At 40.4% G+C, this 17,711-nt stretch overlaps 1 protein-coding gene across 1 annotated transcript in view; it reads left to right on the forward strand.

Moving 5' to 3' along the window:
* Positions 1–17,711, forward strand: part of NRP1 (neuropilin 1) — a 161,585-nt gene that overhangs the window by 118,929 nt on the left and 24,945 nt on the right. Inside the window, exons 10-13 of the mRNA XM_032237863.1 lie at positions 290–624; positions 12,043–12,187; positions 13,332–13,436; positions 16,729–16,788. Of these exons, the coding sequence (XP_032093754.1) occupies positions 290–624; positions 12,043–12,187; positions 13,332–13,436; positions 16,729–16,788 (645 nt within the window). The remainder of the gene's footprint in view (positions 1–289; positions 625–12,042; positions 12,188–13,331; positions 13,437–16,728; positions 16,789–17,711) is intronic.

Below are 17,711 nucleotides of genomic sequence, written 5' to 3' on the forward strand. Positions count from 1 at the left end.
ATTTGCAGAAGCATGCTTTGGCTCAGTCACATCAATCAAGAAAAGATTTGGCTAAGCCTAATGAGTCAATTTATGGGTCTGTAACACAAGGCTTTCTAAATGTGTCTTATTGGTTATTCTATTTTAATTCATTCAATAATACACTTCTCTGCAAATGATGATAGAAAAGCTGATAAAAAGAATGATAAAAAATACATGAGCAGCAAAACTATTCAGAAATGATATGCATATGGATATGGTAGGGATGTGTATACAAACCACTTGTGTACTTTCTTTTGCTTTGGTTTAGATTATCCTTGTTCTGGCATGCTGGGTATGGTGTCTGGGCTCATCACTGACTCTCAGATTACAGCATCAAATGAATTGGATCGGAATTGGCTTCCAGAAAATGTCCGTCTTATAACAAGTCGTATAGGATGGGCACTGCCACCCCCAGTTGGTCATACATATACAAAAGAATGGCTTCAAATAGACCTTGGTGAAGAAAAGACAGTCCAGGGCATAATTGTCCAAGGAGGTAAACACAGAGAAAACAAGGTCTTCATGAGAAAATTTAAAATTGAATATAGCTACAATGGATCAGACTGGAAATGGATTATGGATGCCAGCAAAAAGAAAGCCAAGGTAAATTTGTAATCCTGCATGGTGAAGAGCACAGTAGGTACTGTTTATATCCAGGATTTTGATCTGCATGCAAAAGGCTCATTTTGGGAATTTCCAAATAAAAATAGCAGGTGGAATGCTAGGCCTTTGCCTAAAATGCTACAGAGCTATGCAGTTAATGTAGAAAATAGTGATGTTTTCTATATCCATGAACTAGCAGCGACCTATTTGTTGCCCTCTTAATTTAAGATAATCAGGAAAATAGTTAATTCAAATGCTTTTATCTTAACTTACACAAAGATAAAGGCTCTATTGAATCAAGCTTAATGTTTGGCAACTACAAGGATGTGTTTTAATTCTTTCTTAGTCAAATTGTGGATATGGTTAAACATTGCCGCCTTAAAGAGTTTTACTATTATGTTTATATTTTGTAGTGTAGTCTATAGCATTAAGACCATCTGGTGGTCTCCTGTCCAAGTATTAACCCTCTCTCATCCTGGTTAACTATCATGCCCTTTGTCAATGTGAAATGTATAGCTCGGTTGTGGGCTATAAGTAGTACTTAGTACCAGCAACCGTCTCTAATTTACAATGGTTGTAGCATTTGGTGGTTATGTGACTGCAATTTACTACCTTCCTTGTTGACTTCTGATAAGCAAGTCAATTATGGAGCCCATTACTCCGTAATTCATTTAACCACTAGGGTAAAAAAAAGTTTGTAAAATTGATCATGTGATAACTCAATGGCCATATTGCTTAGCAACTGAAATTCTACACTCAATTGTTGTTGTAAATTCAGGATTATCTATTCTATCTGTACCTGCAAACTATCCCACGTTTCTTCACTTTAAAAAAAATCCATGATGAACTATTGCTTGGCAATATTACTAGAATCAGGCACAATATAAAGCAGTTTGCTAGAACTTTGACCTGTCCAGAAATTGTATCCACTTCTTAACTTCTATAGGAAGAAAGAAAATCATGGATCTATTTTTAAATGGCCTTGAGTCTGAAAAAATAAATAATTCCAGCAATGGGATCTTACATTGTCTTGTATTAGAAATGCAGATTGTCCTGACATAGCCATCTAAATGAAGCAGAAAATAAATAGCATATTTTTTTGCTGTGACATATTTTGGGTTACTTAGTCTTCTGGTATTAATTCAGAGCATTTGTTCTTACTGTCAAAACTAGCAGTCCGGGCAAAATGAATGCTGGCAGACATATTATGTCCATTCAGAGTCTTAATTTCTTAGAAAAGTGAGTTTTCAAAATCTATTTTAAAAAAAGTTTTATAACATGCATAATCCTAGTAAATATTCAGAATATTTTTAAATTGTTCTGTCTGTGGGGAAATTGGGTAAAATCCTGAGATATTAGAAAGCTACAAGAATTTAAAACAGGACAGGCAATTTTAAAATATTAATTAAGCTTTGCTATATGTACTGCTGACTACACTGATTAAAAGAATAAATTAAAAGCAAATATCTTTCTTGAAAAGAAACAGAATTTACTGAATACATTATTTGAGGGAAAGCACCATGTGATAGATTTTTACCTGTTCATATTGCTGTAATAATCAGCTGAACTGCTATTTTTATTTAATAATTTTGTTCTTTTTCTTGTACAACATATTCAAAATCAGACACACCACACAATATGAATTATTATATTTTATTATCTAAACAGTAATTAAGGATGGATTCCATAGTAACAAGAATGGATCCCTATAATAAATAGGCTTTTCTTTTATAGAATTTATGTATTTATTTTTATTCATATCACTCATTTTGTTAGGAATGCATGGTAACATACAGAGAACTCCTTATTGTTTTTCTTCACAACTGTCCACCTGTGGGTTAGATTAGGCTGACTGGTCCAAAGTTATTCTTCCAGAAGGAATAATCTTGAGGACAAAGGGGAGAGCCACTACCAAGACAAAAGCCAAATAAGAGAAATCTGAGCCACAACAATATTCTTATAATTGGGCTGGATTTTAACTTCCATCTGCAAGGTAATGAAGGATAAAGCCATACTGTGGTACCTCATCCATTTCAGTTATGACAATGTAACAACAGATGTTGGGGAAGTGTCAAGGCTGGAATGCTCTACCTGACCCATTGTTACATCCTTTAACCCCCAACCTTAAGGTTACGACAATCTTAAATTGTCTACCGTGGACCTCACCCCTGTTTAGTCCTTGCAGCTACGATTGACAGCCAGCAACAGCCAGGCCCCGCCTGATTGGCTAAGGCACGGCATGGCTGAGCGCAGGCTGTCAGACGCACGCCTATTGGCTTCCCAGCTTGACAGCTCCGTATAAATAGCTGTCAAGCAGGGCAGAGTCCCGATCTACCGCTAGCCTGACTACTGTTCGGAACTGTTTAATAAAGAGCTGTTAACTTTACCTCAGGAGCCTCCTACCTCGTTCTTCTTTGGTCCACTTCACTGGCGACGAGGGTGGGATCCACAGGCCCTGATTAACAGCCTAGGACAGAGACAGAGAATTCATTTTTTATTTCTCTCCGCGCTGCCGAGAGACCTTAGCCGCTAGAGCCATGGCTGCTAGAGAGCTGAGGTGGCGCAGTGGTTAAATGCAGCACTGCAGGCTACTTCAGCTGACTGCAGTTCTGCAGTTCAGCTGTTCAAATCTCACCGGCTCAGGGTTGACTCAGCCTTCCATCCTTCCGAGGTTGGTAAAATGAGGACCCGGATTGTTGTTGGGGGCAATATGCTGACTCTGTAAAAACTTCTTAGAGAGGGCTGAAAGCCCTATGAAGCGGTATATAAGTCTAACTGCTATTGCTATATTCCCGTTCGCTCCTTTCGGAACCGCCGGCAAGTCGTGAGCCGGGTTCCTGGAGCGGTTCAAGTGTTTCCTGATAGCGAACAACAGGCAGGGATACTTGCAGGCACACAAGTACAGTTTTTTTCTTAGTGCCTGCGGTCCCGAAATATTCAGCACAGCCCGCTCTTTTGCAGCTCTGAGGCCAGTCTACGAGCTGAGCTGGGACGAGCTGATGGCTGGGCTGAAGAACCACTATGCTCCTACCTTTTCCACTACTTCCAGCAGTGTGTTCAAAAACAGACTGAATTGGTTAGCCAGTTTCTCCAGTCCCTCAGAAGTGCTGCCATTCAGTGTGAATTTCCAGACCCCGATGACAACCAAGTTGGGCAATTTGTTTGTGGAGTGCAGGACATCCGGCTCAAGCGGCAGCTCCTAGCAAAGGCTGACATCACCCTGCCACAAGCCGTAGACGAGGCTAGGGCAGCAGAGCTGTCCGAGCAATCTACCATTGAGATGGCCAGGGTCCTGCTTCTGCCTCCTCTGCCTGCGCACCGGGCTTGCCTGATTGATGAGCTGGTGCCACTGCTTGACCGTGACAAGGAAGACGAGGTTGACCGCCTGAGGGCCATTCCGAGACAGTGCTGCCATGCACCGCTGCGGCAGCGGCCATCTGCCTTGGTTGCGGAGGCTGTGTCTGTGTGCCACCGCTGCAACACCTGGAGCAAGTCTGCCAGACTACCCTGCCACTTCCTCCGCAGCCTGAGGCTTCCCAGCAATCCTACGGCCAGCCCGCACGCTGCGGAACCAGATAACCCGCCGTCAGCAGTCCCGCCACTTTGTCAACTGCTTCGCCATTGACAAAGACCTCCCTGCCACCCCGGCAGAGTCGGTCAGCCAGGCGACGGCCGGCTCTAAAAAGATAACTGTGCCCCTCTTCCTTGAGGGGTCGCTATGCATAATGGAGGTGGACTCTGGGTCCTCCCGTTCCCTCCTCTCATGGGCCACCTTCTCCCGCCTCTGCCCCAGCATCCCGAAGTCCCAGCTGTCTCCAGTAGACACTGTGTTACGGGACTACCTGGGGACTCAGATTCCTACCCTGGGTTGCTATGAAGTGCGGGTGGAGTATGGGGGAAGGGGTTGCTGCCTTCCTATCCTGGTGGTCCACAAGCCGCTGCCAGCTCTTTTGGGCCTGGATTGGTTCGCCCCATTGGGCCTCTCCCTCTCCGGGTTGCACCTCACAGCAGACACGCCCCCTGGCATCAAAGATGTCCTGGCAGAGTACGCCGACATTTTTGATGGTAATCTGGGGAAGTACAAGGGGACCCCTATCTCCCTCAACATAGACCTCCAGGTTGCCCCTATTAGGCTGAAGGCCCATAGGGCGACTTTTGCCTTGAGGCCTAAGGTTGATGCAGAACTTGAAAAGATGTTGGCACAGGGAGTCCTGGAACCCATCGACCACTCGCGATGGGAGACCCCAATAGTGGTCCCTGTCAAGGCCGACATGTCCATCAGGATCTGCGCCGACTACAAGTCCACCATCAACCTTGGCCTCCAGGCAAACCCCTATCCAATCCCTGTGGTGCAGCACCTTCCCCATTCCTTTGGGCGGGGCTGCACCTTTGCCAAAGTGGACATGGCGCAGGCCTACCAGCAGCTCCTGGTGTATGATGATGCGGTGGCTGCTCAGACCATTGTCACCCACCATGGGGCCTTCCGTTGTCACCGCCTCCAATTCGGCGTTTCCATTGCCCCACAGATCTTCCAGAGCCTCATGGAGCGGCTGCTCCATGGGCTCCCTGGTGTTGTCCCTTACTTCGATGACGTCCTGATCGCTGTTACCAGCCGCTCAGGGCTCATCGAAGTACTTCGGAAGGTCCTCAACCGTTTTAGGGGCGCGGGTCTCAAATTAAAGCGCAGCAAATGCTCCTTTGCTGTGCCTAAGTTGGAATTCCTGGGCTTCATGATTGACCCCCAGGGAATTCACCCTAGGTGCGGCATGGCTGAGCGCGGGCTGTCAGACGCACGCCTATTGGCCTCCCTGCTTGACAGCTCCATATAAATAGATATCAAGCAGGGCGGAGTCCTGATCTACCGCTAGCCTGTCTACTGTTCGGAACTGTTTAATGAAGAGCTGTTACTTTACCTCAGGAGCCTCCTGCCTCGTTCTTCCTTGGTCCACTTCAACCCCATTCCTAAGAGGTCTGTAAAGGGGGTGTACATAAGCGCACCAGTGTGTCTACCGTCCCTGTCTTACTGTTCCCATTTATCTGTACTAATTTCCTAGTCCATGGCCATGTTTATACTTATACCTATTGTCTTCTACATGTTCGATAAACTAACTAAATAAATAAATAAAGTATTGAAAAAATCATCAACATGATATAATTTCACTATCACATCTTGCAGGGACTTTTAAATGTAAGAAGAAAGGTAGCTTTGTATCTAAAAACAACTTGCATCATATATACCTGCATATAACAGAACTTTTAAAAAATAGCAAGCGCACTAGCAAAGTTTTCCCTTTTTGAGGTGTGGGTTGAGGGAAGATTTGCAATTGGCATTGTGTGTGTGTGTGTTGTTGTTTTTTTTACTTTCCTACAATATTGATAAGTAGATAGAATGTTTCTTAATTTTTGGTCCATGTTCTCAGCTTTTTGATATTGCAAAAATAAATATGATTTAAAAGCTAGATTGGTTGGTAACCACCTTATTAAATTATTTGATTTATAGACTGTATTGGAGGTGTTTCACATGGTCTTCTGTAAAACTGATAGTGAAGACTGGGATCCAACTATCAGATGTACCCATTTTAAAAAGGGTAGTCATTCCTTGCAAACTGTACAAATTCTTTGTTTCTAGCCCTGATCTGGTAAAAAGACGCATAGCAGTAAGAGCACACACAGTTGCTTTCGATCATTTCAGCCAGAAGCACACAATGAGAGCAATTATTTATGTATAATTATGACCTTGATGCATTCCAGAGCTTCCTTTCTCTAGAGTAGCTGCTACCACCCAAATAGCAAGCGCTGTTAAATTTCAAAAAGAGACAGACATATCCAGAATGTTTCAAAGAGTACTAAGCCCTAATCTGCTGCTTGTGTCCTTTTTCCTGCTTAATTATATTTCCCACCATTGGAGACATCCTTCTGCATTTTAATGCCTGGCCAAATGGCGAATGGAATGAGATATCTGAACTGAAAAGAATTGCTTTTTTAATTCCTGAGTAAACATTTCATCAATAGAGACAGGAGTTGTTGTGTTCTATCAGACACAGTCGGCAGGTGGCGTCTAAGGAAAAGCCCCTGATTGGTCCAGACGTGCCTGCCGGCCAGTGGAACAAATACAGCTCTCACATTGGTTTCCCATCTGACAGCTACAAGTATAAATAGCTGTAAGACAGGGTTTGTGCGGTTCTGTCAGTTTAGTTGTTATCGTTAATAAACGTTTAAGTGAATTGCTGCCTCCACAGTTATTGATGCCTCAGAACTCAAAAGGAGTGGGCTGCTATGGTTTTGCCTAGGTTCTGAAAAACCCATAACTAATATTATGGCCAGTTTGGAGAACCTCCAAATCCCACCCCTGACTGACCCCTCCCCTCCCAGGAGTCTCCACATGATGGATGCGAAGTAAGTGCAAGGCCCACATGGAGGCTCAGGAAGGGGAGAAATGGCCCTCCCAGAAGGCCTCTGGAGCCTGAGGAGGCAGTTTTTGCCCTCTCAGACTCAAGAAAAGCCTCCAGAGCCTTGGATAGAAAATGGGCCCCCACCATGTTGCAGGAGGCTGACTAGGCTACACCCACCATGGCCACGCCCACCTAGCAACTGGGCAGAGAACCCTTTGCTGAAATTTTTGAAGCCTACCCCTGAATAGAGACCCCAGTGAAGTTTGTTCTACTCAGTTAATAAAAATAGTGATTAGTCTTCACTGTCCCCGTGATACTTAATATATTTATTTAGGATTAACTGGGTAGGTATTATAATAATTTCATAATGTCCCCCATATCTGACATCTGAAGGATACCTAAGATAGCATTAAATTTCTACTGAATTCTATGCTCGTGTCAATACACAGTTCTGAAACCTTTTATAGAAAAGTAGCCATTATTATATTTTACTATCTAAACAATAATTAAGGATCATAGTTACAAGAATGGGTCCCTACTCTAAACATTATTCCTTTTATACAATGCATTTATTTATGTATTTAATACAATACCGGACCACCCTGGATAGACTACACCCCCTCTATTCAGGAATTCAGCCTGGCAACCTGGGGTCTCCCTCCCGTTCCTTCCTTCCCGGGGACACTGTATGGGCTCGCAACTACTCTGGGGACCCTCGGTGGGTGCCTGCCACCATCACCGAGGTAACAGGACCCGTCTCCTACAGGGCCCGAATATCCGATGGCACCGTGTGGCGGTGGCACCTGGATCAATTAAGAAGCTGCCACAACCCGGACGATCCAGCTCAACCCGACCCGCAGAGGCCGGCCACCGACGCCTCGCGACCGGCTCCAGTTCCGCAACAGTGGACGCAATCCGACAATCCGATGGCCTTCTCCCATTCAGGCCAGCCTACCAGGGCCTCGGGGTCAATTCCTCCCTTCGTTGGCCCTTCTTCTGCCTCTCCAACCGAGCCCGCAATGCCCGTCCCCAACCAGTTAGGCCTCCTTCGGCCCAGCCTTCCCCAGCCCCAGGCCGCCTACCGGCCAGTTCCAAATTCACCGCCATCCTCGGTTGCGCCCCCTTCGCCCAGCCTACCTCGTCCTTGGGTTCCACCTTCCCAGCTAGGCCGCTCCTGTGACGTCACCTGGAGCTCCACTCCCCGCAGGGAGGAGCTCTTACAGGGACATCCTCACCAGTCGACGCCTGCAATCCAACTAAGGCATTCAGGGCGTGTCCACCGTCCCCCTGCCTATTTACGTGACTACGCCTGCGCCATTTCTGACGCATGCGCATCGCTGAGGGGGAAGGAGTGTAATAGCCTCGTAAGTCCTCGGACTTACGAATGACAGCTCGGCAGCAGCCAGGCGCACCTTAGCCAATCAGGCGCACCTGCGGGTTGCCGGGCTGTCATACGCGAGGGTATTGGATCGTCCATCTGACAGCTCCATATAAAAAGCTGTCAGACGGAGGAGAGGTGCCGGTCTACCAACAGTTACTGTTCTTGCCTGTAATAAAGAGTTTCTTACGGTTACCTCAGACGCCTCTGCTTTTCCTTCCGCCGATTTAACACAATACAATACAATAGCAGGGTTGGAAGGGACCTTGGAGGTCTTCTAGTCCAACCCCCTGCCTAGGCAGGAAACTCTATACCATTCCAGACAAATGGCTATCCAACATCTTCTTAAAGACTTCCAGTGTTGGGGCATTCACAACTTCTGGAGGCAAGCTGTTCCACTGATTAATTGTTCTAACTGTCAGGAAATTTCTCCTCAGTTCTAAGTTGCTTCTCTCCTTGATTAGTTTCTACCCATTGCTTCTTGTTCTACCATCAGGTGCCTTGGAAAATAGTTTGACTCCCTCTTCTTTGTGGCAACCCCTGAGATATTGGAACACTGCTATCATGTCTCCCCCTAGTCCTTCTTTTCTAGACATACTCAGTTCCTGCAACCGTTCTTCATATGTTTTCGTCTCCTGTCCCCTAATCATCTTTGTTGCTCTTCTCTGCACTCTTTCTAGAGTCTCCACATCTTTTCTACATCGTGTCGACCAAAACTGAATGCAGTATTCCAAGTGTGGCCTTACCAAGGCATTATAAAGTGGTATTAACACCTCATGTGATCTTGATTCTATCCCTCTGTTTATGTAGCCTAGAACTGTGTTGGCTTTTTCAGCAGCTGCTGCACACTGCTGGCTCATATTTAAATGGTTGTCCACTAGGACTCCAAGATCCCTCTCACAGTTACTACTATTAAGCAAGGTACCACCTATACTGTACCTGTGCATTTCGTTTTTCTTACCTAAATGTAGAATCTTACTCTTTTCACCATTGAATTTCATTTGAATTTACTTTTATACATATCACTCCTTTTGTTAGGATCTCCAAGTTAATTCCTAATTATTATTTGTCTTCATTATTAACAACTTCGGGGTAGATTAGGCTGACTGGTTCAAAGTCATCCAGTGTAATGGGATGAAAGAATAACCTTGTGGAGCAAGAAGGGCCACTACCCAGAAAAATGGCCAAATAAAAGAAATCTGAATCTGGGCCAGAATTGTAATCGGAAAAAGCACTTCAGACATAACCCTCCCTAATTCTTATAAAGATAAAGAAGTGGGAAAACATATTCTGAGTTGTAAGATTCTGTTGCTGTAACCTTAGAGTAAAAGTAGTATTACCTTGCACGACTTTGACTTCCTAATCTGGTCTTCTTTGAAGGCATGCATCCAGTGAATAAACTTGTCTTTGTCCAACATCAGCACACTTTTCTAATGGGACTTTCACAATAGTTGAAATTTGAATTTTACTTACATAAATGATGATGACTTTTATATATGTAGTTGTACCCTCTAATGTATTTTCTAAATGCTCTCAATATACCAATCACTTCTCTTTTTTAGATTTGAGCTGGAAATACCTACCTTTGAGCACAAAAGGATTTATTTTTAGATAAATATATAGAGAGAGTTTATACACAGAACATCTACTCCTGTCCTGTGCTGTTATAAAGTGTATGGTTTATACCTATAAATAAATACCAGGAGTGGAATTCTGAAGGGTTATATGAATGCATCATTCCTTCAAACGTATTTTGACAAATTTTGACAAACATGAACTTGGAATAGGCTTAATGAATGAATAAAATCATTATTGAATGTTTCACAGAAAGGAAAATAGACGAGGAATAGACAGGTGACTAAGTCATACTAAGGAATTTCTAGATAACAAATAATCTAAATCCAGGCCATAAATCAAAAGCCAAAAAATGCAATGCTACATATGAATAGGGTTGACCTGAATATTTGTGCAAACGAAATTTTAAAAGGGCAAGAAATCTTTCAACTTCTGAGACATTCTTTTGAAGCATCAATAATTGGCCCGTTCAATTTATGCATCATTCTGATTCACAAGAAATCTTTTTCTTCCAAAGAAAAAATTATGTTCTTAAGTAATTCACTACAGGAAGTTCTTGGTTTAATGATCAGAAGTCTTTATAATCATATGTTGGGGCCATTATATGGCCAGAAGTAAATTCCCAGTCATTTTTGCAGAAGTCGTTGAGTGAACACTGAAGATATTAAGCAAGCACTACAGTTGTTAAACGAAACCACTCGTTTGAATGGATGTTTTTTGCCGCAAAAACCTGCAAAAATCATTGGAAATCATGGTCAACTGATCCACACAACATGCAGTCATGGGACTATGGAGGGGCCCTCATGTCAACAAGGAAGCACTTTATGAGCTGTATAGCACCCATTTTATGGCTGTCATAACTTTTTATGTGTCTGCTCATAAAATGTCTGCTCATAAGTTGAGGACTATTTGTGGCTATTCAAGGAAGCGAACAGAATTATAAAATAAATGCTTAATTTAGCATATAAATTAGATATATTGAGTGAAGATTCTCTATACTTTGGCTACTGTCGAAAACATTTTACATTCAGTTGAAGTGTTCCTGCCAATGTCCCTGACACAAAGCAGTTTTCCCTTGGAAACATTTCTCAGTGGTTTCCATAGAGCTAACATGAAAACTAAATCAAGCTTGAGTTGTAACAAAGCTAGTAAGAGGTCAGAAGTATGAATCAAGATGAATATGGTTGATTTCCATGTTATGGCATTTTCACAAAAACCATTTGACTAGTGTAGTAGTTTTATTCTCATCTTTTCAGTGACAGCTTCAATAAAATATATTTTGTGCTAGTTCAAAAGTTCTTTATTACATATCATTATCTTCTATTGTAGGAAAAGTTAGGAATCTACCACAAGATTGGCTTTAAATAGCTATGCTTCCAGGGGGCAGGTTGACATATAAAATTAAAAAGTTTGGGCTTCAGTATAATTAAGTTCTGTTTGAGATTTTTGTTATTAATACAATGAAAACTAATGAGATCTGAATCAAATAGTTCTATAGTTGACTGGTTTTCCAAGCAATCTCACAAACACTGTAGCAGTATCGTATTACAAGTAATTTATCTTTCTTAGATTTAGTTTTATAGACATCTGCTATTTTAAAGCAGCTATTGCTTCTAAAGTTTAATTTGCATATGTGCAATACAACTGTAAGCATCAGGACAAAATTTCTCTCTTGAAATTTTCCCTTGTAAATACATGAATGGTGACACATTTAGAAGAAATCTTTCCCTGGATATATCATGTATCATATATCATGTAAATCCTATATATCAATATATCATGTGTCTTTCAAATATAGCTTCATTAAAAAGATATCCCATTGAAACATTGGACTTTCCTACTAGTCCTGATGGATAGATTTCTGGAAAACAAGACATGAAACTTCTTACAGAGTCTTCAACTATCCTTTCTTTCTTTTATTTTCTAAAGAAATGAGCGTCTTTGAACAGTCAGAACTGTGATTACTGTTTAGTTGTTAAGCAAATGGCCGGGGAGGAGGAGGGACTGCCGGCTAGCTAAAAATAAACCTATTTGTGATTGTTAAAGCAGCAATTTTGTATGTATGCTCTACAGATTTTTGAAGGCAACACCAACTATGATACTCCTGAACTTCGCATCTTTGACCCATTGACAACCAGATTTATCCGTGTTTATCCAGAAAGAGCCACACATGCTGGATTGGGACTAAGGTTGGAACTGCTCGGTTGTGAAGTTGAAGGTAATTGCATAATCCCTGATAAATTTGTTTCATTGATTACTTTCCTATAGTGCTATTGATTCTCCATTAGCTTTTAATATTTAGCGTGATTTTAATCATGCTTTCCCTATCTTCAACTAGCATATTAGACTTTTTTTTGATGCTAGCAGAATTCAACAATTTCGCCTCCTCCTCTTCTTCCTTCTTCAAAATGAAAAATGAAGACACTAGTAAATGAAGGGGTCATTTCAATATGATTAATCAATTTAATTACAATCTCCCATATATTAAGTTTCTTAAAATCAGAGCCTTTCTTCAGGCACACAGTTAATACATTTTATTATATCTGTGGCTTAAAGATATGCAGACTTTCCCTGCAAAACAAAGTGAAGTGAAAATTCTGGGAACAATTTTTTTAAACATATGTAAAGTTCAAAGATGGGGCTACTCTCTCCCCCCCCAAAAAAATCCTTCCCTTGCATAAACTTGAGTAAATCTGATTCACATATTTAATCAAAATGAAAAACATTGAGATCAGAGTTGCCCACTTTGACTAAGGAGAATGAGCACTGTTGTTCATCATATCTAGCTTTAGACTCCATATCTAACTAAAGACTCATTAAAAGACACCTTGTCCATATGAGCCATAAGTGACTTCAATAATTTTCACTTCAAGACTTCCCCATTTCAATACTAGTACTCGGACTGTAATTCTCACTGCTTCCAGGTAATGTATATGCCCATGATGGCGAACCTATGGTATGCGTGCCATGGGTGGCACACAGAGCCCTCTCTGCCGGCACGAGAGCCATCATGCCAGCTCAGTTCTACAATGCATATGCATGCACCTCCTACCGGCCAGCTGGTTTTTGGGTCTCTGCCATGTATGCACAGGGGGAGTGCATGTGGAATATGCGCCCACATGCAAGGGGTGGGACACATGTGCAGGACTTTCACGTGCATGCACGGGGATGGGGTGCATGTGGGGAGAGGTTGTTTGCATCAGGGGGGTCATGCACAGGGTGGGGGAGCACAAGGGGTGCACGCACACTTTCACACACAGTGACAAAAAGGTTAGCCATCACTGGTATATGCGTTCTACTACATAAAAAAGCTCTGCCTTTAGATTTATCTTAACTGAATGAAGCTGGGATTTTTTTTTCAGTTCCTACTTCAGTCCCAACCTCTGCTGATACCAGTCCTATGGATGAGTGTGATGATGACCAAGCCAACTGCTACAGTGGAACAGGTGATGACTTCCATTTGACAGGTGCAGAAACCATCCACATTTCATTGCAACTCTGTTTTCATATAAATCATTTTCACAATGCCATACTTATTTTATCTTTATTATTTACTAGAAAAGTTATAACATATTCATGCATAATATGCAACAAGGTATTGAACTTAATATTCATACTTAGATATACTTGCTCTGATACATTTGAGCACTTTAATATGCCTGCCTTTCAATTCTTTTCATTAATAATTTGATTTAAATCTGCTTGATTAGATATGTGACCTGAATATATTAATAAACTGAAAATACTTCTTAATTGAGGGATGTGGACAATATATGTTGCCTATAGGTAGATGAGATATTTTAGCTTTCCTAGACTAGTGTGAGCGAATGTATGCCTCAAATATGCACAAACTGACCAGTACTATTGCCTAGCAGAAAAGTGATATAAAATAGGTATAACTAAAGTTATGATACATAGTTAATTTCAATATCTGTGATCTATCTGTGAAACTAGGAAGGTTAGTAAAGATTGCAAGGAGGTGATGGTATAAATTTAGTTATGAATGGAAGAAATAACATGTATGTTAGAAAATATTATTTGGTGTCATTTTGGGTTGTGGTAGATACCAGTGAATATTGATAATGGAAGAATCATGATAGATTTGGGGAGAAATTATGCAATAATCTAAAAATGAGAGCCAGGGGAAAAAACCATTCTGCTAAGCAACTTGAACAGATTAATAAGGAGAAGATAAGAAAATTCAACATAAACAATTGGGCTATTTGGAGACTAAGAATAAATTAATGGTCACTATATGACAAATATCTGTTTAGAAAAAATACTTTGCTTCAAATGCATGGTTTAAACATAAGTCTGTAAGTCATACAATTTTAGAATTCTGAGCTGCCCAGAGTCATTTGGTTGAGGTGGACAGCTATAGTGGATGGATGGATGGATGGATGGATGGATGGATGGATGGAAGGAAGGAAGGAAGGAAGGAAGGAAGGAAGGAAGGAAGGAACATAGATCTAAAAACAACAGAATGGATATACTATGGATTTAGATACCGAAGGTATGATGTAGTAAAAGAGATTGAATGAGGAGATAAGTGCTTATAACTGCTGCAAAAATGATGTAAGTTGTACAAAGCATGTAGAGAATAAAAGACAATTGCAAAAATGTTGACAAAGAGCAAGGCCATATGAAGATGTGGAGGAAAAGTGGAGAAAATTCATAGTAAGGAAGTAATGATGGAAGTAAATGGAGTGGCAGAGCCAAATCGGCCTAACAGAGTGATCAGATTTAAAATTAATTATGGAATAAGAAATAGTCATTTGTCAAAGAATAGAAATGAAATGAATGATAAAATGTTAATGTCCAACAAAAAAACAAGGACAAGATACTCATAGACAATGCAGGATGAGTTTTTTAAGCTACACCTATCCATTGTACTTAGAGATGTTTTGAAGACTCTAGAAAAGAACAGATGATGACACCTAACATGTAATGCCAGTATGAAAAGTGCAGCTTCATTGTATACTGCAGTGAGGAATATGTTATCTGAAAATTAATGTATCAAAGACCAAGGTTGATGTTTTTGACAGGGAAATCAAGTGAACAATTACAAGTTTTACATAAATAGCTTAAGAAACTACAGAAATATTCTACTATGTAGCAGGCAAAGATGAAAAATAAAGATGAAAAGGCAAACATGAAAAAAATGTATGCGTATGTGGGTAATTTAGTGCCATTTTATTTTGCTGAAGTTGATTAAAACAAGAACAATGGATTAGTATTAAATTGTAAAATACATGTTAACCAATTGTAGTACAACTTTAGCCCTAATGAAAATCCTGGCATTTATTGTTTAAAACACAATGTGTAAATAAGAAAAGAGAAAGATATATTTTCCTCCCCCTGAAACAACCTTTTAATACAGAAGTATGCTAATCACTTGTAATTTAACTGTCTTAGCTAGATTGCTAAGTAGGCTAATGCAATCTTGGCTGAAATCCAGTTATTTATAACCTGGGGTAGTTTTCTTCCAAATTCCATTTAGCAGACATTACAATTGGAACAGAGGAAGAAGGGGGTGGTTTCCTACTTTTTCCTTTTCATTAATATTCAGCCTAAACTAGAACTTATTGGTGGTAGTCTGTTCTTCCCACTTCAGAAATGCATTTAAGTCTGTACAAAACATCTAAGCATCAGCAAATTAAAAGAAGCTGCAAAAATCAGAGAGCTAAAATGGTATCTGTTTCTTATATAAGCTACACTTTGGTTAGCTGTTTGAAATTTTCTTATCTCATAAAACTTTGTTGTAATTTGTTAGTTAGGATTTGTCTGTTAATCAAAGTGATGTTCCTATAAATAAGTGGACTTCATTTTCATCCTGATGAGTTATTGTCCAATTATAATTAATGAAGTAATATATAGCTGGACTGGTTAATATTTATTCTTTCTTACATGATAGTGCAGCTCCCAACATCACTAAATGCTTAGGGTAGGTTTTATCCTTATATAATGTGTGATTCATGGAGGGTATTGATAGCCCAAATAAAATTCATTCTTATTAAGCATCACATAGTGATGATGCTCAGTTTCCCTCTCCATCCCACCCAAAATTTTATGGAAACAATTAAAGTTTATTAAGTAGTTTTTTAAAGACATCAAAGTTAAGCAAACTCTCAGCATTCTCAGTTCCATAACATAAATATTATGGTAGTTTCCCCAAAAACATTCCATAAGACAATATACTACATGAAAGAATTGTGTCTGTCACTTTAACATTTTTTCTTCAGCACCCAGACAAAGGAATGGGATTAGATATTACACGGTGTCAAACTCGATCACTTCAAGGGCCGGATCATGACATATCATGACATTTTTTTGGCTTTGCAGAGCTAGGGTTGGCGTGGCCTGTGCATGACATATCCAGCCTGCAGGCCGCCAATTTGACAGGTCTAAATCATTAGGGGAAACCCCTTTATAGGAACAATCAAAATCAAACTCACAGTGTTACAAACTTTTCTTGGGCCAATTGTTCTTGCTTAGGTCTCTTACATCATTATTAGCAGATTGTTCAGTGGAAGAATAATAATAGAATTTAGCTAACGATTTTAAATACAATTTGGGGGGAAAATGAAAAAAGTTGTGTTATATTCAAGATGTTTTTCAAATAAAGCATCTCTTGGAAATACATATACATAAACCTCGATGATTCAATTTGCATGAACACTTACAAATAAGATGATAAATGGATGGACTTTGACTTTTCTGTGTGTGTGCGTGTGTGTGTGTGTGTTCATTTTTTTCCAGGGAGTACCACAGCTGCGATCACGGAAAAACCAGTACCAACTGATACTACAGTTCAGCCAGGTAGGCTATAAAAATAATTGTCTTTGGATAAAATGCACTACATTTCTGAATTGTGTGTTGTGTCAACAACAATTTAAATGAATTGCAGGATCTTCCAACTTGCCTTCCTTCAAAATGTTTGAAGGATAATGGAACATCTGAATTCTAAGCTCGGTTCACGAAACGCTTTCCTTCTTTTATCCAAATGTGTATACAGTAAAGAATGAGTGTTGATGTATGCCAAATTGTGACAATACTATGAAAATATTCAGCAGCTGAATTGCACACTGTACTTTCTGGGAGAAAGATGATATCTTGTCTATGATACATTACGTGTTTGCAAACGAAAGGGAGAAAGGCCCTCAAGAACAGAAGTAAAGTTCAGGCTATTTATATCTTCCATTCTTCTGGAAAAACTTTGCCAGGTTTTTTTTTTCCTCCAATCATACAGTTGGTAGTTTTACAATATTCTTTCCTAGGTAGACTTCTTTGAAAGATTTTATGCAAATTGCTTAAACTTGAGCAGAGACAAAAAAAAAGTTATTACTGGCAGCTGGTCCTTTCTCCTCAATCAATACAATAGCTAATAGTAGTTGGAAAAGCTCTTAATTTGCAGTTTCATTGGGCTATTTTATTATCCCGCATGGAGAGAGAGGGAGCAGCAGAAAGATCCCCCTCCCCTCAAATTCTCTAAGTCTGATCAGCAGTTTTAAATGCTTTGTGTTAATAATTGTAAAAAGGGGGAAAGGTCACTCCTCCCGTTACTCCCATTTCCTTTATTAAATGACAATCAGGCACAGCCTCAAAAGTAATTTCACAGGCTATGTGTCTTTGTGTGCGTTTCTGCCATACAGAGGCTTTTGCTATAAGCAAAAAAAAAAGAGTGTATCAATAATGAAAAAGCTTCCATAAAAGACAACAGTGTGACAAAAAGCAATCAGAGT

Source organism: Thamnophis elegans, chromosome Z (assembly GCF_009769535.1).
Source record: "Thamnophis elegans isolate rThaEle1 chromosome Z, rThaEle1.pri, whole genome shotgun sequence".
Taxonomy (NCBI): domain Eukaryota; kingdom Metazoa; phylum Chordata; class Lepidosauria; order Squamata; family Colubridae; genus Thamnophis; species Thamnophis elegans.